We start from the raw sequence: 27,184 nt of genomic DNA on the forward strand, positions 1-27,184 counted from the left end.
TTTAAATATCTATTTGCTATAAAACTTTATTAAACTCCACTTATCCTTCCTGTCAAAAGATGGAATCTAACTTTTGAATATATTAAGATGACTTCCTGATGATGGTCAGCATGTCGCCACCTGATCAACCTTAACTGAACAGACATCATTACCAGCTGATTTTATCCCACATTTGGTGATTAGCTATTTACAGCTAGTGTTAATTAAAAATTCTAATTAGCCACATGTACATTTCTTCCGTAAAAATGTTTTGCCAAATTTGATTACTGTGCAAGTGATTTGAATTCTTTGCTGATCTTAAGGAAAAATTGGTTGAAAACTTTACCCATGAGTAAACATTATGTGAAGTGACATACCTGAAGTTTTGGTGAATACCTGATGTTTTGATGTATACCTGATGTTTTGATGGTACACCTGATGTTTTGATGTATACCTGATGTTTTGGTGTAAACCTGGTGTTTTGATGGTACACCTGATGTTTTGATGTACACCGGATATTTTGATGTATACCTGATGTTTTGGTGAATACCTGATGTTTATATGTATACCTGATGTTTTGGTGCATACTTGGTGTTTTGATGTATACCTGATGTTTTCCTATAAACCTGGTGTTTTGATGGTACACCTGATGTTTTGATGTTCACCTGATGTTTTCCTATAAACCTGGTGTTTTGATGGTACACCTGATGTTTTGGTGTATACCTAGTGTTTTGATGGTATACCTGATGTTTTGGTGTATACCTGGTGTTTTGATTGTACACCTGATGTTTTGATGTTTACCTGATGTTTTCCTATAAACCTGGTGTTTTGATGGTACACCTGATGCTTTGATGGTACACCTGATGTTTTGGTGAATACCTGATGTTTTGATGTTCACCTGATGTTTTCCTATAAACCTGGTGTTTTGATGGTACACCTGATGTTTTGATGTACACCTGATGTTTTGATGGTACACCTGATGTTTTGGTGTATACCTGATGTTTTGATGGTACACCTGATGTTTTGATGTACACCTGATGTTTTGATGGTACACCTGATGTTTTGATAGTACACCTGATGTTTTGATGTACACCTGATGTTTTGATGGTACACTTGATGTTTTCCTATAAACCTGGTGTTTTGATGGTACACCTGATGTTTTGATGGTACACCTGATGTTTTGGTGTATACCTGATGTTTTTCTTATGCTTTCCTTTATGTTATGTCTTCACTTATAGTATTGCTGTGGAATAAGTTTGGTTAGTATCAATATTGACATTTTGTGTTAAAAGTAGATATCTTTCACGTACATTGTTAGATTATTGAATGTGATATATATATGGAAAAGTATAGACTTTGTGAATTAATATTGATTTGCTGAATATTAGGTAGAAAGGCATCAAACATTGATTGTCACAGATATGCATGTTCTTTGGCCTTGTTAATGTCTGTATTGACATTGTCACACCTGTATATGACAGCTCTTGATTGATCAAATGATATAATCCAAAGCCTTACCTAGATAGTAGTTGTATAGGCAGCACATAAAACACTTTAATTATAATGTTGATGTAGGGTCTATTTTTGGGAATTTGAGGGGGTTTGTACAAATATTTCATTGCTGTATATAGTTGATTGACACCAGAAATGAGAAACTTAGATACTTTTTACACTACCCTGTACCTATATATTAGATATAGGTCAGTGTTACCTTTTATTTTCTCTTCACTGACATCAGTATTATTACATAAAGCTTAGATCCATTATTTGTAATTAATGTATAATTTTTTAAAAAAAACTGACCAAAGTATTAGGTGTCATGATAATTTTTAATTCTAATATAATAAGTTGTTGACATGGAGGCTGTTATATATTGTTTAACCATTTGTTTATGACCATAGTTCAGTGTGATTTTCATGTCATGCTTTTAAAAGGATTTGCAAATTTCAGTTGAAATGTAATTAAAGTTTTTTGTCTTTTGACATTTATACAGAAAAGAGTACTTTGCATAGCACATTTCTGTTCTGTCCTCCTTATTGGACATAAGTTGTTTAAATGATGATTCTGTTGTAGCCTAATGGTGTATGCTACAGTACACTAATGTGACTTTGAATACCCAAATCCTGATTTCTTAAAGTTGTGTAGGTTTACCTTGATTGTTGGATTGTGTATGTGTTGCAAGACTACTACAAAGTTAGTATTGATTTACTGATGGTGTTGGACACACTCTAGGGGGTGTAATGGTAGACCATGTCACAGGTCATTAGTGTTGGTACCACCAGACACATCAGCCATCTCTCCCAATCACCTTTACCCTGGTGGCAGAGCTGGCTTCTATCTTCAGCTCCATACACAGGAATAACTGTTGATTTACAAGTGCCAGACTTGGTGGGTTTTATGGTGAGATCTAATGTAACAATCTTAATGGAGTCGTAAATTCCTCTTTATAACAAACACTTTGAGTGGTATGTGTGGACACTTGGTTTGTAGTGTGATTTTTCAGATTTCAATTTAATATAGATGTATCAGATGACAGAGTGGGATTGTACAACTGTAAGTAGGTTTTTCTCTGGTTGAAATATTGATGTGTTTGACAGTTGTTGATATGTTAGAGTTACAGGGTCAGGACTGATTGTTCTAGATAGAGTTTATCTGGGTAAGAGAGAAAGGCTGGTATATTATTATTTGTTGGTGAGATGACCTACATCACATCGGCTGCCATGTTGTATGTACTACTACATCTCTCCAACACACAGCCTGTGGCAAGTCAGCTCCTAGATGTGGTCTAGCCCGGTCAGACTTACACCTGCGATATAGCATGATTCATATCACCGACATTTTGGAGCATTTCACATTCAGCTGAGGAAGATTTCAACCATTGTAAACAACTTTTGTTTTGTCGTTACGCCTGGAATTAGGATCGGGTAGAGACTTGTTAAGTGTGATTTAGTGTGTGGAAGTATTTGATACAACAATATATATTTCACTGACGATACCGTTGACATTCTGTTGTGGTGTATTTTCAGTGGTAGATTCTATATTACGTGGAGTGGAAGTGGGCATTGGACCAAGACGCACAAGACAAACTAATAAGGATAAAGATCTCCAGTCTACATCGGTAAGTCTCACTTCTATACTTATCCTACTTGTGATTAACAATGTAGAACTTTGGATTTGGAAGTACTATCATCTTATGTCTTGAAATTATATATATCTTAGATGAGAGTGACATGATGAAAAGTGAAATCGGTCTTCTTTTCCAAGTCCTTTTTTTGAAGATTGAAAGGTGGCGTGTTCATTACATATGTTCCATACTCAACTATATAAAAAAAAAAACAGTGTCATTCTGCTGTTGTTCAGTTCATTTGTTCATGTATGTTCGGCAGAAAAATCTCTTGGACTGAAATCAGGTCACCCAGAAAATGGAAACATAAACTGAATGTACTAATTATTCAATACCTTTCACTTGCTTACTTTTCAGTATAGGGAACTGATGAACACTTTAAAGTGATAAATATTGTTGTTAGATTTCTGTGATTATTTCTTGTCTAATTATATATTACATCCACTTAATGTTTACCACTAAAGTGTTATCACACTGAATTTTGTTTTCATATTGACAGGAATAAATCTAAATGAATGATATCCTTTTCAATGGCAAGGAATGTTTTGTTTCAAGTATTTCACAAAGAAATGAGAGCCAAGTACAACTTGCTTTAGATAAACTTCCTAATAATTGTATTATAGATCATTTATCTGCTGTGTAGCAGTAGGGTGTTTGTAAGAGATCACACATGGTGTCTATTTATACACCTACGTAGTTATATACCTGGTGTCTTAGTATTGAACATGTTTACCTTGTGCCTCAGTACCTTCCAATACACTACTAGTTGTACTTTGTCCTGGTCACACACATGCTTGATGATTGTACATGCCCTGTGTTAGGCTCTGTATTGATACCATCTGTGTAGACTGTATTGAAGTAGGTTCCTTGTATTTAATGTATAACAAACAGCAGCAGCCAAATCAATACAGTATGTTACTGATTAGTTGATGAAAAATACACAGAATTACTATCAAGGTAAAAAGTTTCTATAAAGAAATGCAGGTTTGTATACACTACACCTTTATTTTCTGATTTTTCTGATATATACTTTTATTTTCTAATTGATACTTTCTGTTTTGCGGCGAGATTGACCCTCTATTTTGTCCATACCATTGATCTCTTCTATAGGTGTTGTTCATTGTATTCCTTAGGTGTTCTGTGCAACTTCCAACTTTGATGTTCTTTACAATTAACCTCCTTCTTGGTGTTCTTTACAATTTACCAAACTCTTTGGTGTTCCAACAATTTACCCCATTCTTTAATGTTCCTACAATTTACCCCTTTCTTTGCTGTTCCAACAATTTACCCCTGAAGATTTGCCAGATATTTGATATAGATATTATCTTTGCTTTTTGTCAAATAACTCTAATTCTTACATGAGCATGTTTATTGCTTTATGTTAGTGAAATCTTGATTTAGGTCGATGTTGGTCAGAATCAATCAATATGAGTTTATATGTTTTCCTATTAGGTATTCATGACTCCCTCTCTTTATTGTCTATATAAATGTTATTGTCTCCCTTTTATGAACTGTGCTACAGCTGGATGTTGATCCAGATTGTTCCCCCTATATATAACAGGGTGTTGATCCAGATTGTTCCCCCTGTATGAACTCTCTACTATAATGGGATGTTGATCCTGTGTTCCCCCTATATATGATGGGGTGTTGATCCAGATTGGTCCCCCTATATATGATGGGGTGTTGATCCAGATTGGTCCCCCTATATATAATGGGATGTTGATCCTGTGTTCCCCCTATATATGATGGGGTGTTGATCCAGATTGGTTCCCCTATATATGATTCCCCTGGTTCCCCCTATATATAGTGGGATGTTGATCCAGATTGTTCCCCCTATATATAATGGGATGCTTATCCAGATTGTTCCCCTATATATAATGGGATGGTGATCCAGATTGTTCCCCCTATATATAATGGGATGCTTATCCAGATTGTTCCCCTATATATAATGGGATGCTTATCCAGATTGTTCCCCCTATATGTAATGGGATGTTGATCCAGATTGTTCCCCCTATATATAATGGGATGCTTATCTAGATTGTTCCCCCTATATGTAATGGGATGTTGATCCAGATTGTTCCCCCTATATGTAATGGGATGTTGATCCAGATTGTTCCCCCTATATGTAATGGGATGTTGATCCAGAAGTGTGTAAAACAACTTGCTTTGTTTACCTGAATTCTCTGATGTCTATTGTATAACTAGTTAATTTATCAGCTGTCAGGTGGTAGAGCATACATTTTACCCTTAAATATTGAATATGTGAAATATTTATGACTGAGGAATATCAATATCTTTATCACATGAAAACTTTATAAACATCAGGTGTATTATAACATAATCAATAGCATCACAAACCAGCAGATAAAATCATACCATTTGCCTTTCTCTTAAACACTTCACAATCACCAAGGTGACAACAACACCATTCCCCCCACCCCTACCCCCACAGATATGTGTATGTGATGATGTTCATTTTCATTGTTATAACAAAATTTACTCAATATATCAAGTGTTAAACTCATACTAGATAGACTGCACTGCAGCTGGTAAAAACCATGACCTTGACCTGGGACCATAACAAGGCAGCTGTTGGGTGTTTGTAACAGTAATGGTGTTGACCCCTGGAGAGCTACTAGCCTGACATGGGCAGTAATCACAGCATAGCCAGAAGTAGACTTACATAAGACTATCACTCACTCATGTCAATGCACATAGATCAGTCCTTGGTGTGTTGTTACACTAAATTAACCACTGCCAAGAAACTTTGACCTAAATACACTGTCCAAGAAATATGCTAGAAGGGATGGTTCTGTAACCAAATTGGATGTACAGCAGCAGAGATGGATATAGTGATCGGTACAGATGTACCTATTCACCCAGAATCAGTGTAAAGGCTGCACTTTATCTATCTGTAATAGGGTCTCAGTGAGGATACGCCAAGTCATTGCTCAATACCACCTGTTCTGACCCTACCAGATAACAATCTGGTCTACAGTGAATGGTCATGATGTAGATAGCTAGATAACAATCTGGTCTACAGTGAATGGTCATGATGTAGATAGCTAGATAACAATCTGGTCTACAGTGAATGGTCATGATGTAGATAGCTAGATAACAATCTGGTCTACAGTGAATGGTCATGATGTAGATAGCTAGATAACAATCTGGTCTACAGTGAATGGTCATGATGTAGATAGCTAGATAACAATCTGGTCTACAGTGAATGGTCATGATGTAGATAGCTAGATAACAATCTGGTCTACAGTGAATGGTCATGATGTAGATAGCTAGATAACAATCTGGTCTACAGTGAATGGTCATGATGTAGATAGCTAGATAACAATCTGGTCTACAGTGAATGGTCATGATGTAGATAGCTAGATAACAATCTGGTCTACAGTGAATGGTCATGATGTAGATAGCTTCATAACAATCTGGTCTACAGTGATGATATAGAATATATTGGCTAATCTGTACTGGGAGTTGGAGGGGTGATATAGAATATATTGGATGATCTGTAATGGGTGGTGGAGCTGTGTTATAGAATGTATTGGCTGATCTGTAATGAGTTGGACGACCTGTTTTATAGAATATATTGGCTGATCTGTAATGGGTAGTGGAGTGATGGTTTAGAGTGTACATTGAATCTTGTGTAAGCTTACCCATCAGAATGTGTATTGAAAATAATGTTCACAGGGACAATGTTATAGTGATTAGTGGCTAACCTGTATCTCTGCTAAAATAATACTTGAAAATGTCTGTATTGGAATATGACTGTATTGATAGGATATATATAGACAGTGTATAGTAACAGTATTAGGGTCAGAATTAGGTAAATCAAGTGTGAATAAAGCAGTGTCATCCGAGTTATTAGTGACCCTGCCTGGTATATAGCATACAAACCGCAGAGTATAGAGATATAGGTCCAATCAGTCGCATTATGACACATAAAAAGAGCACAACATTTATAGGCTGATTTATGATGACACGTATCCTTGTCCTGATGGTCATGACATGGACAACCGCTTTCAAGGAAGGTCAGTAGTAGACCTTTGGATAGCCAGAAGTATTTTGCCTTAATTACACCAGAAATAGGTTTTGTCTATCAGGTTGAAATTAAAAGGTAGAATTAAGTGTGCTGCTAAAGCTGAAATATTTTCACAAAAGGTAGGTCAATTAAACTTGGGCAAAAATGAACAGTTTCATGTGAGGATGAAAAATAAAAAACATGGTGGATGTTTCCACAAGTCCACTTCATTTCTATCTTGTTTTCAAAAGATAATTTATGCTGCTGCTTTGTGAAGGAAGCTTTCTTTTCCTACAGGACAGGTCAGGCTAATAAACTAATCAATCAACCAGAATATAAACTGAGACAAATATTTATCACTAGGTTGGGAGTTCGTATTTTAGGTTTATCTTATTAATGTTCCTTTTTTCTGTTGTACATATTCTGCAATTCTGTTCATGTTGACTTAATGCAATTTGGTGAACTCATGGAAGTGGAGCTTGGTAATGTTAATACCCAGTAATACTTCAAGAGTTGATACACAGCCATAAACTTGTACATATAGGATCTGAACTGAATGCCTCTAACATGATTTATGATTCAGAACACCTGATCTTGTCAAAATATATATAATTAGTCTATGGGAAAATACAACTAGGCATGACTTTCATGGACAGCTTATTTGATTGTGGGAGCTATTTTCTAAAAAGATAAAAAGTTTGAAAGCATGTTTGTACCAGCTTGTAAATGACAGTGGTAAATTTTTGTTGGAGGTCTGAACCACAAGCAGACTAATTGTACACCTCTCAAATTTTACATATTATGCAGATCGACTGGTAATGTGATAATCGTGGGTCTTATCAGATGGTAGTGAGTCCTATCTCTTTGTGTAGATCACTGACACAGTTTTTGTAAATTCTACATGGCTGGTGTAGCAGTATACACCTAACCTGAAAGGCTAGGCATGACTCATCCTGTCAGAACAGTAATGTGAAGGTCACCCACATCATACATTACCTCATCTACATTGGTATATAGGCTCAGCTCCTCTCAAAACACTGTCTGTCAGCTTTCAACTGGCTGTGTTGAATTAATGCCTTTATCTGCCAAGCATTGAGGAGCAGAGCTACAAAAATAGTTCACTTATATCAAGCTTGAAGCAATTGCTTGCCAGCACATTAATCATTCTGTTATTCATTATTGTCTGTCATAAAAACTGTCAGAGGTGTGCAGGAAAGTCTTTCCCACAGGGCAGGGAAAGTATGACTTACTGTTTTCATGGCTATTGGTATACATAAGTTTGTTTATGTGTTTTGCTTCGGTCTCAATAAGAGAAAGGCAGTTACTTTTGTTGACAACTGAAACATTTGAGACATTAAAACTCCTCAGTAAATTACCTGTGCGGCTAGGTTGACACTGGTTTGTGTACAGTTGTACTGTGTAATGGCGATGATATCCTTTCTGTGACATTTAAAGTCTCATGCTGAATATCACTACTTATCTAAAGGAATAAAGCATTTGATGTTGTACATTGTTATTGTTTGTATGTAAAATGTCAGGTACCTTTAGGCCTGTTGACAAAACACCCTGCCTGTATAGATTTACCTGTGATTGACAGAACAAAGGAAGCACTCTGCTGCTAGGTACAAGTTGGTTTGAAGGTCACTGGAAATCCGGTTTGTGTGGAGATAGCAATGTGTGGTGTGGAGTGGTGTGTTCTTGTGTGTCATAACAATGTGAGGTGTGGTTAGACTGTGATATGGTGTCCTCAACCCATGATAGATACCAAGTTGTTGTATAAGGACTACCAAACTCAATGTCCTGAATTGTTTCCTTTGTCATCAGAAGCCTTTATTGTCCGGAAACATAAGTTTGCCTTTTAACAATTCAGGACAATAAAACAAATATAGAAATATTGTGCCATTTTACAATATCATGGATATTTTTGCTGTATATGGTTTCCTTGTCATTCTAGTTGACTTGGGTTTTGGAAGATCTTCAGACTTGGTGAAGGTGTATGTGACTGCCATCAGTGTTAGACCTTGGTGAACTCTGTCACATGGCTAGCTAAGCCTCATCCTTGTTAACAATAGGGATCAGGGTTTATCAAGCCCAGATAAGACTGACAATGAACAGTACACAGTAAAAATTCCACAAGATCCCTAGAGTCTGCTGACTGACCTGTTCAGCTGGCTCGTGTGACCTACTTATCACCCTGCATCCTATCTTTTCCACCTGCCCTAAGAATAGATAGACATAGGAAATTCCTTGTCTGCTTCAGGATGAATAGGCTACTTGTTACATAGTAGTGGATGCCCTTGGTAAAAACAGGACATAGTACTTTCAACTAGATACTTTACTGTTGTTGTAGCTGGTCAAAATCCATGGATACCAGTACATATGGTCAAGTTTTAAGATCAAATTCATACAGCTTGTTGCCAAGTTACCCTGAATCTGTTTACTTCCATAAATTTCCTGTTAGGCATAGCTGATATGGGAATTGGCTGACAAAATGTTTACTAATAGTAACAATCAAACGTAGAAAAATGACAGTTAAATTCATGTGTTATAAGCATAGTTAGTCATTGTTAAAATGATAGAAAACTTGGAAATTGCCTGATTTATGTGGTTCGCTTACACTGACAACAAAATGATGGACATTGATTCTACTTTTCAATTTCTGAGAAATTGATGATGAGAAAAACCAAATAAAACTACTATAAGATTTTAAAATATAAAATTGAGTACACTTTATTGTCATATTAAAATATAAATATGTATAATTTGTTCACACAGGAAAATGAAACAAGGTTACAAATAAGTGATAAGTTACACATGAGTGACAGGATAAACAGTCATTTTACCAACAATTACCTTGTATTTCCATGTAAATATTCAATACACACACTTCAACCCATTTCAAACGGTAGATTGCTGCAAATAAATGTCGACATATCAATATCATAAACACCACATCGTTGTAAATCATCTTTTATCGAATCGAGCACTAACAGCAATGTGCTTGGAAAAGCATCAAGGGCAAAGACCAACGCGGAAGTTACTTCCAGTAGCAACCGTGAAATTTGAATTGAGTATAGAAAGAGTAAATAAGCTTTGTATTGGCCCTGCTTTTTTTAGGACACACACTGTCTGCTTTAGAAGATTTTTTATGGTTATTGCCATTAGACCTGTTGGTCACGTGTCTGTTTGGCCCACTCATGTCATTGCCTTTTGTTACCTTAGAGCATCAATAACATTTAGAGAAATACCTTGGGCACTCGGTCAGAGGAATCCAATTAGTAGGGGCATTCAGTGAACTGAGAGGAAGCTAGAGCTGATGTAAAGAACATCAGACTTATATCTAGAAACCATTAGGCTTGACTGCATTAGTGCAGCTTTTACCTTGTCAGTACTACAGTGGAAAGTATGTACCCAAAAGTTGATTCTACCAACAGGATTAAACTCCTGGAGTATTCCAGCAAGTCAACACCTTCAGGAACTCCTACATCAGATACTGTATATCAGGAAATTGTTACCCTTGTTTAATTTTTGACAATTTGTCTAAGAACAAGGAAGGTAAATTCAAGATGGAGTGAAAATTTTAAACACTTACTTAACCCTGTTATATAATTGAATTGAAATGAAAATGAGATGAATTCTTGTGCAATGATACACCAGCAGAAATAACATTGGCTAAAAGTTCCTGGTTTCCAGTATTTACAGTAGTTTATAGTCAAATTACAATATGAAATTTTTATATACTATCCATTTTTCCCCATTACTTTGTTACTGCATGGTTATGATGTTCAGTGAGGATTGTTTGCCAGGTTCATAGAATGCTAGGTCCATGTAAAGCATTGGTGATGACAGGATATAGAATGCTAGGTCCATGTAAAGCATTATTGATGACAGGATATAGAATGCCAGGTCCATGTAAAGCATTGGTGATGACAGGATATAGAATGCCAGGTCATGTAAAACATTGGTGATGACAGGATATAGAATGCCAGGTCCATGTAAAGCATTGGTGATGACGGATATAGAATGCCAGGTCCATGTAAAGCATTGGTGATGACAGGATATAGAATGCCAGGTCCATGTAAAGCATTGGTAATGACAGGATATAGAATGCCAGGTCCATGTAAAGCATTGGTGATGACGGATATAGAATGCCAGGTCCATGTAAAGCATTGGTGATGACAGGATATAGAATGCCAGGTCCATGTAAAGCATTGGTAATGACAGGATATAGAATGCCAGGTCCATGTAAAGCATTGGTGATGACAGGATATAGAATGCTAGGTCCATGTTAAGCATTGGTGATAACAGGATATAGAATGCTAGGTCCATGTAAAGCATTGGTGATGACGGATATAGAATGCCAGGTCCATGTAAAGCATTGGTGATGACAGGATATAGAATGCCAGGTCCATGTAAAGCATTGGTAATGACAGGATATAGAATGCCAGGTCCATGTAAAGCATTGGTGATGACAGGATAAAGAATGCTAGGTCCATGTAAAGCATTGGTGATAACAGGATATAGATTGCTAGGTCTATGTAAAGCATTGGTTATAACAGGATATAGAATGCTAGGTCCATGTAAAGCATTATTGATGACAGGATATAGAATGCTAGGTCATGTAAAACATTGGTGATGACAGGATATAGATTGCTAGGTCTATGTAAAGCATTGGTTATAACAGGATATAGAATGCTAGGTCCATGTAAAGCATTGGTGATGACAGGATATAGAATGCCATGTCCATTTGAAGAAGTTAGGGATGACAGTATATATTTATCTTTTCATAAATCAATCTCTTGATATAATGACAAGGATTAAATATTTAAGTTTGTTTATTACTCAGTAAGTGAAGGACATGGATACAAGGCAGGTATTACAATAATGTAGTGATAGCATTGCTTGCTTTGATAAAAAATCCTACCTACTTTTTAAAATTTATGATAATCTGAAAATATTCTGCTTACAGCTTGTAATTTAACCTAATGTTGCTTGTGCTTTTTGCATATGTGCATCCTAATAAGTGGTGAACAGTGGTAAAATGCAAACTGACTCTGATAATTAGGATGTAAAATTCTAATAGAAATAGATATGTCTGTCGGATTCCTTATGGATCCAAATCTTCAGTTTGAGTTGAATCTTTCTTTACAATGTTACTGATGTGGATCAGGATCAATATTGATTCATGACTACCCCTTGTCTTCCTTGAATCCTATCAATACTGAAAGGATTTTCTTTCCCTGACAAAGCCTCTTTGTTGGCTGTAAGACCGTCAACCTGTGACATAAACCAACCCACTGCACTTTTCCTAGCTCTCTGACTGAGAGGTTTTATGAAACACAACGACTAGGGTTTTGCTTATTCCATTAGCTTTTATAGTCATCCATGGAAATACAATTACATCACCAAAGATAGCAGAAAATCGGACAACGTTCAATACCAACTCTTACTAATGGCATGAAGATCAATCTCTTTTTTTTTTAAATAAAAGTATTGAACAGAAGCATCAGGTTGAAAAGAGAACTGATTGTACTGTTGGGTTTTAATCAAAACAGGCCAACTATCATTGTAGAATTTAACATTACAACTAGTCTTTTATGACATCTAGTATAATGCTACTACTAAAACTCTTTGTACATTAACACTTTGCCTTGTCCTTTACTATAAACCTTAAGTCCGAAATGTCATTAATTTCAGTGCTTTGACATGTCGTAATAGTTCTAATGACAATAACATGAAATATTGTTACTCATTTTTTGATAATTACACAGGTCTGTACATGTGCTCTAGAGATGGTGATAATTACACAGGTCTGTACAGGTGCTCTAGAGATTGTGATAATTACACAGGTCTGTACAGGTGCTCTAGAGATTGTGATAATTACACAGGTCTGTACTGAGATTGTGATAATTACACAGTTCTGTACTGGTGCTCCAGAGATTGTAATAATTACACAGGTCTGTACAGGTGCTCTAGAGATTGTAATAATTACACAGTTCTGTACTGGTGCTCCAGAGATTGTAATAATTACACAGTTCTGTACTGGTGCTTCTGAAGTTTCTCTCTTGTGACCTGTGTCCACTCTTTAGATGCTGCCACTTCCACTAAACTTTGGTTCCCTAGCAACTGTTTAGAAAAAGAAGTCTTTTCTGACAAGTATCCAGTATTTAGGCTGTAAAGGAAAACTGTTATCTGATGGGGTTGTAATTTGAGTGACATGTGTAATGTGTGGACTGGTCCTGTCCAATGTTGTGTGGAAATTTTAGAGGGATAAAGAGTATTATTAATCATTTTCAGTTTTATGTGATGTTATGTTCTTCAGTGTAACATACTACCATAGATCTTATGATGACAGTTAAAAGGCACAGAACATGATATGTTTGGAAAACATGTTTCTGACTCCCTTTACCATAGATTGCTGGCATGTGTTGTTGTACTACAAGGCTGGTAATACTGTCTTCTGCAAAATACACTTGACATACTCCTTCTTCTGACTTAGAGATGCACAACTCTACATCTGTATCAGAGCTGTTTTCCTGGATCTTGTCCAAAATAAGGGGCAAAGTTTTGGCATTCATTAATAGACCACATTTCACACTTCTAAGTTAGAGGGTGGAATATCAATTTTGAATTGAAATTAGAACTAAAATTGCATTGGCAGTGAAAGAATGTGTTTATTGCCTTGAAAGTCTAATCAGACATTAACCATTGGTAACAGTCTGTCTAGCTGGTTACCATAGGTAACTGCCTGTCGAGATGGTTACCATAGGTAATGGTAACTGTCCAACCAGACAGTAAGTAAAAGTCTGTCTAGATGGTTACCATAGGTAATTGCCTGGAGAGATGGTTATCATAAGAAATAGTAACTGTCCAACTGTTTAGATGGTTGCCATAAGTAAAGGTAACTGTCCATCCATACGGTAACCATAGGAAACTGAGTCTAGATGGTTATCTTAGATAATGATAACTGTCCAAACTGCCCATAGGTATTTTACTCTGTCTTTCCATCCAGAGAGTAACCATAGATAGCTGTGTCTTTCCAACCAGACAGAAAGGAATACCATCATGATACAGGTACACTATGACTGGGAACCCTCACAACAATACAAATCCTGTCTGGGAAGCAGGCCAAACCTGTTCTGGTACACATGTGGTGTAGTACTCTAGTGGAGAAAGGCTGCTCAGTATTACACCATATGTGGTAGACCTGTCTGTTGGGAACACTGGGAGCCAAGTCCAAGTGTTGTGAGAGGATTTGTTTTAATGAGGGTGACTGGTAGTGCAGAAGATCATCTCTTGTTTGTTGCCATTTAATTGTTGACAAGAGAATTACAACCTTGTATTAGATTGAACTGAATTGCATTAGATTAGGCTGATAGTCAATATAGATATGGTATGTTCAATAGTATCATCTTCCTCTTTATATCTCAGTCCTTACCAGTCTGCCCGGATGCTCTGACTAAGCAAGATGTACTTCACAGAGCTGTATCAGATATATTTCCTGTTAATTTTTTTTTTTTTTGAATTTGAATACTTTTAAATTTCCTGACATGTATCCTGACTAGTGGTCCTATAGACAGTGCCTGTGGAGATGTTAACTAAGGCTTTATCACACCAGTATTAGATAGACTGACAAATAACCTCAGGGCCTTGTAGGGTCATCTGTGGCTTGTCCTATATACAGTCAACTAGGGCATCCTTTTCTACAAAAACAAACAATCTAGTACACTTGGTCAAGTATGGTACAATGCAATGACAAAAAAGGCTTGGTTTTGTAGGACATAGATGCTTGCAGGTTATTGGCTCATTTCTTGGTTAATCTTCTCCATGTTAGCATGGCCAGTAGAAGAAAAAAAACAATCCTTTGAGATGATTGTTTTGAAGTACATTGGTTGGTTGTGGTAGTATCTTATGATGTATTTGCTGGAAGGGAAGAAAGCATTGAGTATTGATTATAGAACGAAACCCACAATGTCATCATCTGGTGCTGTAATTCCATTTTGTTACTTAGTCAGCAAATCAATTACTAATGGAAATAAATAAAAAAAAAAGTCATGAAACCAACGAGGAAAAACTCTGTCTTGCCATCAGTGTATTTAACTAGCTCATGCACACTGTCAATTTATTTTTCATTCATTTCCAAACACCATTTGTATTAATCAGGAAACAATATTTTAGCTTGTGAGTCAGAAGATCTAAATCACCAGCAGGCTTGTAAAGCAAGAAAATTATAATGATGTCTCTTGGGAAGTCAGTCGCCTTAACAAGCCAAACTCAAAAGGTGAAGGTCAATAGAATTGCTAGCTGAGCTCAGCTGTATAATCAGCATACTTTGGACAAATTTCCATTTCTGGTGACAGTGTATTGTCAAGAGATTCTGTATTGTGTATTGACAGGAAAAACACTACTAGATGGAAGTATTGCATTTAAAATGAAAGAGCAGACAGCCAGCTGGATTTTAAAAAAAATGTTTAGAGTTTATCATATGGTTGTATGGTTTATCACATGGTTGTATGGTTTGTCACATGGTTTATCACATGGTTGTATGGTTTATCACATGGTTGTTTTTTATCACATGGTTTATCACATGGTTATATGGTTTATCACATGGTTATATGGTTTATCACATGGTTGTATGGTTTATAACATGGTTGTATGGTTTATCACATGGTTATATGGTTTATCACATGGTTTATCACATGGTTATATGGTTTATCACACGGTTATATGGTTTATCACATGGTTATATGGTTTATCACATGGTTGTATGGTTTATAACATGGTTGTATGGTTTATCACATGGTTATATGGTTTATCACATGGTTTATCACATGGTTATATGGTTTATCACATGGTTGTATGGTTTATCACATGGTTGTAGGGTTTATCACATGGTTGTATGGTTTATCACATGGTTGTAGGGTTTATCACATGGTTGTATGGTTTATCACATGGTTGTATGGTTTATCACATGGTTGTAGGGTTTATCACATGGTTGTATGGTTTATCACATGGTTGTAGGGTTTATCACATGGTTGTATGGTTTATCACATGGTTGTATGGTTTATCACATGGTTATATGGTTTATCACATGGTTGTAGGGTTTATCACATGGTTGTAGGGTTTATCACATGGTTGTAGGGTTTATCACATGGTTGTAGGGTTTATCACATGGTTGTAGGGTTTATCACATGGTTGTAGGGTTTATCACATGGTTGTAGGGTTTATCACATGGTTGTAGGGTTTATCACCTGGTTGTATGATTTATCTCATGGTTAATTTTGTGTGAAGAATTAGATGAAAAATTAACTTAAGGTAAAGTACATGATACATTGTATATTGCTTGTTTGCATGATATATAACTTGTTTGAAATGCAAATTGATTTGTGTCAGAGTTAGTATAGAAATATATTTTTCTGTTGCTTTCAAAGCCATCTTTCAGAATTCAATTTCCATGAGTTGATCATGAGTTGCAATCTTTTGCATAAAAACAGAGGTGATATTGATGTTGTGTGCTGCTAGATTGTACTAGTTATTTGTCCTGTCAGTCTGTGAGAGGTACACCTTTTGTTGTGTTTAACAATGAAGGTCAGCTTGGAAGAGACAATTTTATATAGTTTTTAGCGCCTGGTCGTGTAGTGCTAATTATGTTGGTTGGTGTATATAATCACATGCAATTTGCATACATTGTCACCTGCACATTTAATCATGACAAAAGAGTGCTAGCAGAAAATCCATCCTTACTCATCGTGTAAAGAATGCTGTAAAAGACTGCATCGTTCAAAAAGTAATCAAGCCAAACATGAGTGTATTAATCAGAGTGGAATCTGTTAGATGATAGTCAGAGTAGTAGAGCTACTATCGACACACAAAGTAGAAGTGACAGTTGTTATAATACTGTAGCCATTAGAGTATTACCCATGAGTTGTTGTAGATAGCCTGACTTCAGGGATCTGGGGCTGATCGACAGTATTACCCACGAGTTGTTGTAGATAGCCTGACTTCAGGGATCTGGGGCTGATCGACAGTATTACCCACGAGTTGTTGTAGATAGCCTGACTTCAGGGATCTGGGGCTGATCGACAGTATTACCCACGAGTTGTTGTAGATAGCCTGACTTCAGGGATCTGGGGCTGATGGACAGTATTACCCACGAGTCGTTGTAGATAGCCTGACTTCAGGGATCTGATCGATCAACCATCATTGTAAATATAGCACTGAGATTGCTGTGCCATTATTTCGCTCTTTTTCACAGATGAATAATACAACTATATAGGAAAAGAGGCAGACGCAGTATTGATCAATTCATGGCCTGTTGTTACTATCAGGATTGATACAAACTCCGTAGAGATTCTTAACCTTGTTTCTACTTCAAACCGATATGGTAGGGTCAGATTCTTAACCTTGTTTCTACTTCAGACTGATAGGGTAGGGTCAGACAACATGCATATCTCCATCAAACTTAATCAATTTCCAACAATGACAGCATTTTACCTCCACAAGAAAACTTGTAAAGAGGTGAGGTGCTTGCCTAGTACCGTCCAATACATAACATTAAATATGACAAACATAGCCAAGGGTTATTGATTCTCAGCTACTTGATTGTGAGGATTTCAGTTGGAGTATAGTTAATAGCATGGTGATTGACCTTGACCTTGTTTATTCTTGTCCATTGGTAGGAAAAGGCCTCAGCATGGACTTAGGTCTGTGGCCTGGGGGATAAAAGCACATATCAGTATAAAAAGCTGTTATCCATTCATATTAGCTTTATTTAATTTGTCCTTTCAAAAGCTTTCTCATTTTCAAATACCACTATTGAACAATACAAGGAAATTTGACTGGACTTGTTAATACATGGATGAGGACTCAAGAAGGATTATCAATACCAGGGGTATGTGATATATAATAAATACACTACAGATCAGGAAAGTCAAATGTACCTTGTGAGACAACCCCTGTTAGTGGTAATCAGTAGAGTATTGCAAGACGCCCCCTGACCGTGATAATCAACAGAGTAATTGTTGACTTGGGCTGTTTGTAAAACTTGCTCTAGGCAGGCAACATTAGCATGATAAAACCTCTGGAGCGCTGAATGCCAGAGATTACAGGCAAGCTGTTCAGAGAACTGGGGGTCTGTATTGGCGGCCATTCCTTTTCACACTTTCCATAGTGTAGTGTACCTCCACACACTACAGCTACATGGTGAAACTATAAGAATTGTTTAATCCTTTACTGGAATCGACTCCAGGGACTTGTACTAGTAAACTTCAGAAGTAATAAGTGTGTTGATAAACTTTGGGAGATATACAGTACACTCCTTGTTAAGGTAGGTGTGAGAAATTAGGTCACAAACAGAAAAGCTACAGTTTTTGGTAGCCATTGTGGCCACCAGACCCGCATTCCATTTTATCATCTATGGATTACTTAATGGTGAATGGCATTACTATATATACAACAGTTTAATGCATATACAAAATTTGTGTGGATTAAAAAAAATTAAGTTAACTTATTTAACTTGTTTGGACCTGATAGACAACTAGAGGTATGACGTACACCAAAGGTAATAGGGCCTAAATATTTTTATCCAGTTGTATATATGTTTATTTTCCTTCTGCATTTCTAAAATCAGTTTTTGATTAATCAATATCTTTTTTACTGCCGTCTTCATAACTGTGTGTCATTCTGTGTATATGATTGTTATTTCACTATCACCATCTGCCTATATCATTATTAATGTGTATGAGCCATTGATGACTGTACTGGGGACTGTGTCATTCATCACAGTAATAACTGCTTCCTAATCTATAGAGAAGTTTTGGCTCTCCTTTTCCCAGCCTTCCTGCTATCTGTCTGTATAAATGCCTGTTTTTAGCCTTCTATGTCTGTGCTACTGCCAGAGATGATTGATATTGTGTGTAATTCTGGCCCAGTGCCAAATAGCTGACTTGTATGTATACATGTACAGTTACACAGGTAAATAGTTCAATTATAACAGGAAAGTATCTTGTACTCTGCAACTCCTGGTCCACAGCTGTGTATACGGCCACTTGACTGGCCAGCTCAGCTGTAACTCTGGCAGTTGGTGGTGCAGTTACACAGTGTGAGAGGCCTAGGTGTTATAGCCCGCCAAACCTCACTGTGAAGGTCACATTTACAGCAGGAGGGCTTACAATCTGTTGACTCAACCAAGCCGCCCAGGGCCAGAGTAGATAGGTCATACACTCACCCTACCACCACCACCAAAGTGTGGCTTACCATACCAGTCACACCCAGTGTATAGTACTAGTGTGGTGACCTGGAGGCCAGAAGTACATGTGTTTTACTCCAGACTGGCTGCTGTTGTGTTGTGAATCTCTAATAGCTCTCCGCCATATTCACTGGACTACATTTACTATGATCTGTTAATTGTGAATCTTGGAGATCAATCAGTATGTGAATAACCAGATTTTAAGACTTAAATTTGTGCTTTACAGAATACATTTCCACGGAGTACACCCAAATCAACTGAACAACCAGGCAATTCTACAACTAAGACTCCTGCTCGAACAAGTAAAACACGACTACTTACACCATCAAATTCTTCACAAAGTCAACAAGGAATTCTTTGTGGAAATAATACTACCACACCAGATTCAGAAAAAGGTAAGAAATTTTATTTCTTTTGTATTCACACATAAAATGTATGTTGGTCTTCTATACAAAATTTAGGTCATGTTTGCCAGATCACGTAACCACATGTTTAGCCTGTGAGAAATCTTGATATCAAATTAACCTAGTACATATTTGATGAAACCTTGTGAGTGTTTTTTCTCCCCATTACACTGTTACAATCAATGGATCATGAATGTTTAATCGGAAATTGTTGAACAAAGCCGGCTTGGTAGACTTTGGTCGATATCACCATTTCTTTGTCTGGGTGGGTTTTCACCTTAGTTAGACTTGTAGGTCATTCATTATTGAAATGTCTGAGGATTTCACTTGTACAGTCTAAATATGTGTCAGGCTAGATATGTTATGTGGTAGGTAAGAGCGTACAGGGGCATGCTACCACCCCACTCCTATAAATAACTGAAAATTTTCATAGACAAGGAAAGTTGATAAAAGTCAGCAATAATCAGCGTTATCAATGATTTGTGTTAAATCACATGAATAAAAGAAAGATAAAAAATCAGAATAGTAAACTGTGTTAAGCTTCTACATTTACTTTTTGAGTGAAAAGGTTACACTATCCAATATGGCCGTGTGGCATGCTTTGTTTGTGTATAGGGCCATGCTGGCTGGGAGACTTGTACAGTCTGCTCATCTCATACCACAATTCATTTCACTTCTTTCTATCAAGTGCTTTCTTTTCAAATCTTAAACATTCTATAAATTTTTTTTGACATATTGAAGGTCAGTCTTACTAAAGATGAAATAATTCACCCTCTGTATTAGCTGTTATATAATAGTTCGCCTTCCTGGTGTTTGGTCGTCTCTCCGTTATTTATACTAATAACAGTATTACCTTGTACCAGGCCCTGGAAGATTTGATCACCCATCTGTGAGTAATGTATTTGTATTGACTACACATTCAACTCGCTATCAATTACGAATGGAGCCATTAAATTTTTATTGTTTTTGAGGAATAATTTATTTTCAATCAAGGCAGTCCTTTGTCTAGGGATGGTGAGAATCCATGGGTTAATTGTATGCACAGGAGATTCGCATCACGCAAAACAGTTATATCACAGCTTGACATTTTAATGGGGCGGTTTTGACATCTGACAATGTGCTAGATCAGTAGCCTGATGTACTACAGGGGGTTTCATGTTCCTGTTCAGCTAGGCTGTGATTCTACACTGCCAGTCTGTGATGTTGACTTGCTTAGTCAACAAAATGGAGGAACATTTCACAGTTGTCCTTTTCAATTCCACGGGGGCAATGTCTGTGTAAATATTTTCCTCCAAAGGTCTGTAACTTTGCAGTGATCTTGTGGCATAAGTCTGACATCATATCTATTTCATTCCAATATCATTTAATGTTTATCATCAGGACAGAGCAATAACATGAATACTTATGTCAGTGGGTAATTATACTCAAGTCCAGTACTGCAGACTTGGGCTATGGTGACAGGTGAACTATACATTGGTGTTGACCTGCTGCTGTTCAGTCACAGTCAAACAAAGGCTTGATTAGCACAGCCTGCTCCATTGTGCCCTGGCAGGTGTGGATATTGTCATGCTGTTGTGACAAAAAAATGGATGAATTGTTCTTCTGTGCTAATTTATTGTTTATAAAATCTATTCAGGCTATTTTTGTAATGTTCTTCTCTACATGTCAGACAGAATGAATAAATTAAAATCCTTAAGATCATTTGTGGGATTTAATTGTATTTAAAAGATATACAGTTGATCCTAATCCTAATAAATTTAAATGAACTAAGTGCTTACTTCATTGTTCATTACAGAGTAATTCTTCATATCGTCTGATGGATCTTTGTCATGTATCAATGGGAATCTAATTATAAATTGTAAGGAAATCTAGCCTGATTTAAATACAATCATGTTAATAGGTGTGATTTACATACTGGTGTGTGTTGTGCAATAATTAGAGGCCATCAGACATGATACACCCTGATCTGGTTATATATATATTTATGTGTCTGTCATGAAGTACACACAACTATACAATATATCTATATTAACTTATAGAAACTGATAACAATATTGAAAATAGGCCAAATACTTGATCCTACTTTACCACAAGTTTATGTGCCCCTAGAAGAGCTTGTACAAATAAGATAAGAGATGAAGGCTGTGTGATCATGTGATCGTACATGTGGCCAATGTACTGTATGGTTTCTTAGGCCATAGAAAATTTACATTCTAGTAGAGGCATGTGTATTTTCAGAACCATATGTTAGTCATCTTAACCTGGCATGTCTGGTTGGGTTTCTCTGGAAAGAAAAGAGAAATAAAAAATAAAAGCTGCTTAACTTTTATCTTTTATCACTAAAAAATAAACAAGCTTGTTAAGATGTAGAAGTTCTTTAATGTGTATACAACTAAGATACACATTATGACATCATACCAAACTGTATCAGATCGGGTACAGACAAAAATACACAACAAACAGATCAGATCAGGTTCACTCGATTATGGAGAAGTGCAAGTACAGACCTTTTATGATAGTTACAATGGTGTGTATCAGAGGTCAGTGATATATCACCAAGGCTTGGCTCTCTGCCGTGCCCAGTCATGCGAGACACCATTATTGTTGATGTGTTGTTATATTCAGTTCAGTAACTCTCCAAAGATTGAGAGCCTAGATAAAGTGTGTAGTTTGTACTGTGGCCGGGTCTATTGTATAGCTGTGTTTAGCCTATGCTGGGTATCTGGTTCAGCATGACCTCATCCTCACTGTAGGCGACATCCCACAGTGGAGTCACAAGTAGTCCTCTGATAGCTTGGTAGTACAGGTCAGTGTTGCCAGTAATCATTGTGTTCATTATAATGGAACAGAGGATTATTTATCTTAATACCATACCATGTATGTTCATATATTTGTCTAGTTTATTGATTTCCCTTTTAGGAAATACATTAACTTGAGTATTTTGTTTTTGGTATCAGAACAATGATCTTGTGATTTGAGCTTGGGCCAGGAAATAACATAATCTCTGGATTGATATTAATACACAGTTGAAATATCCACTTAACAGCTCGGAAATATAGTCATTCAGGGATACCAGTGTGTAAAAGTCGAACAATTACCAGTGATATTCAAGTGACTTTACATATTCTGTTGTCTCTTGCAGATAAAACCAATGTTCGTACAAAACCTACACGTGAACGCAAGCGTAGAACTGAGGAGCGAAGTGATTGGAGTCCTTCAACCCAAGTACAGACTGCTTTACCATCTACAGGGAAACGCTCAAAACCAAAGGATATCAACAGACAAAGTTTACCTTTAGAGGAGAAAAAAGAGAAAATTTTAAGTCCTGTGAAAAGAGCAAGGTCGTCCGATATTCGGAAAAGTGCAGGAAATCAAGACAGTAATCCTCCTGTGTCTCCTACTGTAAACAAAAGGCCAAAGTCATTTGACAGAAAGCCAACTGTACAATTAAAAAAGTGTGATATTAATCTATCTCCAGACAAATGCTCTGTGGTTTCAAAGAAACGGCAGATAGAGAATACTAAAAAATTACGAAATAGAAGTGAACCAAGGACTACACCCAGATCTATTAATTCCAAGGAACGTAGACAAATATCACCCTCTCCTGTAAAAACTGAATCCTCCAGGAAAGTTAGTGAAAGAGAATCGCGCAGATCCAAAGTTTCAGGGAAACAAACTCGCACATCACCGGCAGCTGTTGCAAAGAGGAGGAATGTGGAAGAGCAACATTGTGATGTTAAGAAGGCTAGTGACAACGTAGAAGCTTCTAAATGTGATTCAGAAACCTCTGTGGTAAAGAGCACAACAGACTCTGACTTATCACAGGTTACCGAGGCAACTGTTAACAAAGATGATGATACAAAAACAGGAACAGAATTTAGTGCTTTAGGTAATAAGGATGTATTAACACATAGTGCTGTGTCTGATAGTGTGTTGGTGTCGTGTGATACAGCGGTGACTAGGGCATGTACAGGTAGTGAAAGTGAAGCTGTCGCTAACGACAGTTCGCACCTAAACGTGGAAACACTGTCAACCGACACAGACGATAATATGCACTTTATGAAACGGAGGTTGTTAGCAGGTAACAATTCTTCTGAAAGTAGTAGTAATCCACCTTCCAATTCTCTGGCTGGCATTGACGTCAATAGATCACTGACTGATCAGATCACCAAATTAGCTAGGACAGAAAAGCTAGCACTCCATGGGGAAGACACTGGCAGCTCAATCAACCAAACCAAATCTCTGTCCCCTCAAAGTGAGTCCTCAGATACTGTGGTGCCATCAAAGGACCTAAGGTCAGATAGTGTTCCTATAAAGGACAACGTTTTATCCAACTACGGTAATTCCACTCAGACACCCAATGATCGGTCAAGTTCTAGGACAAGTGAACATTCAAGCTATTCTGGTTATGGTGATGATCGACGACCGTCCTCACGGCTTGACGATCTGAGAACATCCAGTAAAAACAGTCCGGCATCTAGTCCTCTTATAATAGATCGAACAGAGCCTGTACTACCCTACAGGGATCCCGAATTAATGAGGAAAAATCCAGTTCAGAGCAATGTGCAAAGCATGTTGGGACCCCCTCACAAGTCTTCAACATACCCAGGTGTACATAACCCCATCCCATCAGCACCCCCATCTGGGAGTCTACCTACCACAACCTCATTCCCCACCCATCCCCTCCCTCGCACACATGTGCTTCCTTCCATGTCCTATCATCCCATGGGTGCAGCTGCAGCTGCTCAGCTAGGATTATCACCAGGCCTGGGACAGCTTGACCATGCCACTTTGGCAGCAATTCAGCAGCAGCAACTTGCGTTGCAGTATTCCAATTCGTTGCTTCTGCAGCGTTCTGCTGGATATCCTCCTCCAGCTAACCTAACCATGGCCCAACTAGAACTCCTGTGGCAGCAGAAGTACCCCTCGGTACCAGTTCCTCCACAGTGGATGCTTGCCAGCAAACAGGAGGACCTTCTTCGGGATATCTTTAGCATGAAGGAACGTGAGATAGAACGATATGAACGTGACCGAATTGAACGTGAGCGTCTTGAGAGGGAACGCATGGATCGGCTAGAAAGAGAGAAAATTGAGAGAGACCGCCAGATAGAAAGAGAACGCCAAGAAAGAGAACGCATTGAAAGGTAAGATGTTCACTCTAAACTGTTGTTAAAAATTTTGAGCTTATTCACTTATAGAAATTGCACTTTGCTTGTCAATGCCGGCTATTTCTCTTGGACTTGAAAGCAGGTATTGTTCATGTTTACATTTTGACAGAGATAACAGTGTGAATAATAATAATAATAAGGAGAACAGACCGATATGCAATATCAAGGGCAGTTATTCTGATATTGTAGGGCTCTCAGTATATGTGTGGTCAAAAAAATTAATGATACAACATTTTATTTTAAGGTCCATTTTGTTTTTCATGCTTAATGCTCTCAGAGATAAGCTTCTTAGTTGTGAAAGCGTTGAAAATATCTAGATTAACATATGAATAAGTTTTCTAAAGTGATACAGTTATAAATCAATATATTGTAAAGTTTAGTGCAAGGAGAAAGGTCAATTGTTGGTGTTGAATAATACATACACACAGTAGAGTAAGGAAAGTTTTATCAATATAGGCGTAAGAAATATTGAGATCTTGATGTACTTGTGAAAAAAAACACATTGTTACTTCCTCTCTGCTATATATATGGAGATCTAGTCCAAATGCTGAAAAAGAACTGTTCATTAGCACTAGAGTAAATTATATTCCCGAGTTTAAATCAGAGATAGTAGCAGTCTATCAGTGGTGATTACTTACCAGATGAGTGTGCTAACAAGCCCTACCTGTGACATGTATACAGGATCTCAGAACAAGTCACTGTTTCTGTAGTATTGTAGAGAGTATTTTACTTCTCCTGTCCCAGTAGATAGGTCACAGTTATATGTGATTATACATATCTATACCACACATGTAAATTTTGATCATTTTGTCTATTAGACCTGAGTTTACAGTGAAAGCAAATGTAGATTGTATGTAGGTCAGTAGAAGGTACTATTGTACAATGTGTTATTAGAGCTGGTATTTTGGTTGATAGAAGGAAATCATATCATCTTGTCATCCATTTTATTCAGTAATATTGGCTTATTAGAATTCCTTCAGATCAGTTACAAGTGTAGGATATTATCAACTAAATTTTCCTTGTATTGTAACTGCAGTATGTGTCATTGTATCATCCTTATTTAGTTTTGTTTCCTGAAAGGTGTCCTGTATGTGTCAGTATATCCTGGGATTATGTATGGTAACCTTATGTATGGTGTCCTGTATGTGTCAGTATATCCTGGGATTATGTATGGTAACCTTATGTATGGTGTCCTGTATGTGTTAGTATATCCTCAGATTATGTATGGTAACCTTATATATGGTGTCCTGTATGTGTCAGTATATCCTGGGATTATGTATGGTAACCTTATGTATGGTGTCCTGTATGTATCAGTATATTCTGCGATTATGTATGGTAACCTTATGTATGGTGTCCTGTATGTGTCAGTATATCCTGGGATTATATATGGTAACCTTATGTATGGTGTCCTGTATGTGTCAGTATATCCTGTGATTATGTATGGTAACCTTATGTATGGTGTCCTGTATGTGTCCGTATATCCTGTGATTATGTATGGTAACCTTATGTATGGTGTCCTGTATGTATCAGTATGTTCTGCGATTATGTATGATAACCTTATGTATGGTGTCCTGTATGTGTCTGTATATCCTGGGATTATGTATGGTAACCTTATATATGGTGTCTTGTGGTTCGTGTGTACCAGTCCATTGACTCCTCTAGATCAATAAAACATGTTGGAACCCCCCATGGAGATTACACAGCCATTGATTTTGTTTTGATAACAGTATTGATGAGGTGTCAGAAGGAATTTTCCCTCCAAATACGACAAAGATAATAACAGGCAAGGTATTGATCAGGCCAACAGTTGTGGTAGAGCATCATATGTTGAAGAGCACTGCAGGAATTAAACATTTTGATCTGGTGTTGGAGTACAGACATATTGGTCTTTCACATACAGAGTTTTTTTAAACATACTAAGTTATGTCTTAACTATGTTTTTATTTGAATCTGGTATTAATCAGTGATTCGATTTGAACAGATAAGCTGCTTCTTCTTGCGTATTATAGGTGTATATATATGGAATGTTTCTACTCTACATTGATAACAATACCCCTTTAATATTTACTGTGTGTGATTGGTAAAGCTACCTTGACACGTGTAGCATTAGTGTTGTTGTAAGTAGCTTACAGGGTAATCTGTCTGTTGATGACGTCAGTGGGACCTCCTGATCAGGCTGAGATAAAAGAAATATTTGATTGCTTGGTCACCTTTACTTATTGTCTTCATTCA

At 37.0% G+C, this 27,184-nt stretch overlaps 1 protein-coding gene across 3 annotated transcripts in view; it reads left to right on the forward strand.

Moving 5' to 3' along the window:
* The first annotated feature begins 2,962 nt into the window (after positions 1-2,962).
* The window catches only part of LOC132563716 (probable JmjC domain-containing histone demethylation protein 2C), a 60,420-nt gene continuing 36,198 nt past the window's right edge, over positions 2,963-27,184 (forward strand). For 2 of the 3 annotated variants that reach the window (XM_060228468.1, XM_060228469.1), the window contains exons 1-3: positions 2,963-3,097; positions 19,607-19,775; positions 22,927-24,928. In XM_060228468.1, coding sequence (XP_060084451.1) covers positions 23,835-24,928 — 1,094 coding nt within the window. In that variant the 5' untranslated portion in view covers positions 2,963-3,097; positions 19,607-19,775; positions 22,927-23,834. Of the gene's footprint in view, positions 3,098-18,400; positions 18,460-19,606; positions 19,776-22,926; positions 24,929-27,184 lie in introns of those variants that run through there. The other variant, XM_060228470.1, reaches the window with a different exon arrangement.

The sequence above is a fragment of the Ylistrum balloti genome, unplaced genomic scaffold, assembly GCF_031769215.1.
Source record: "Ylistrum balloti isolate Yb309-2 unplaced genomic scaffold, AGI_CSIRO_Ybal_v1 Utg371830, whole genome shotgun sequence".
In the NCBI taxonomy this organism is placed as follows: Eukaryota; Metazoa; Mollusca; class Bivalvia; order Pectinida; family Pectinidae; genus Ylistrum; species Ylistrum balloti.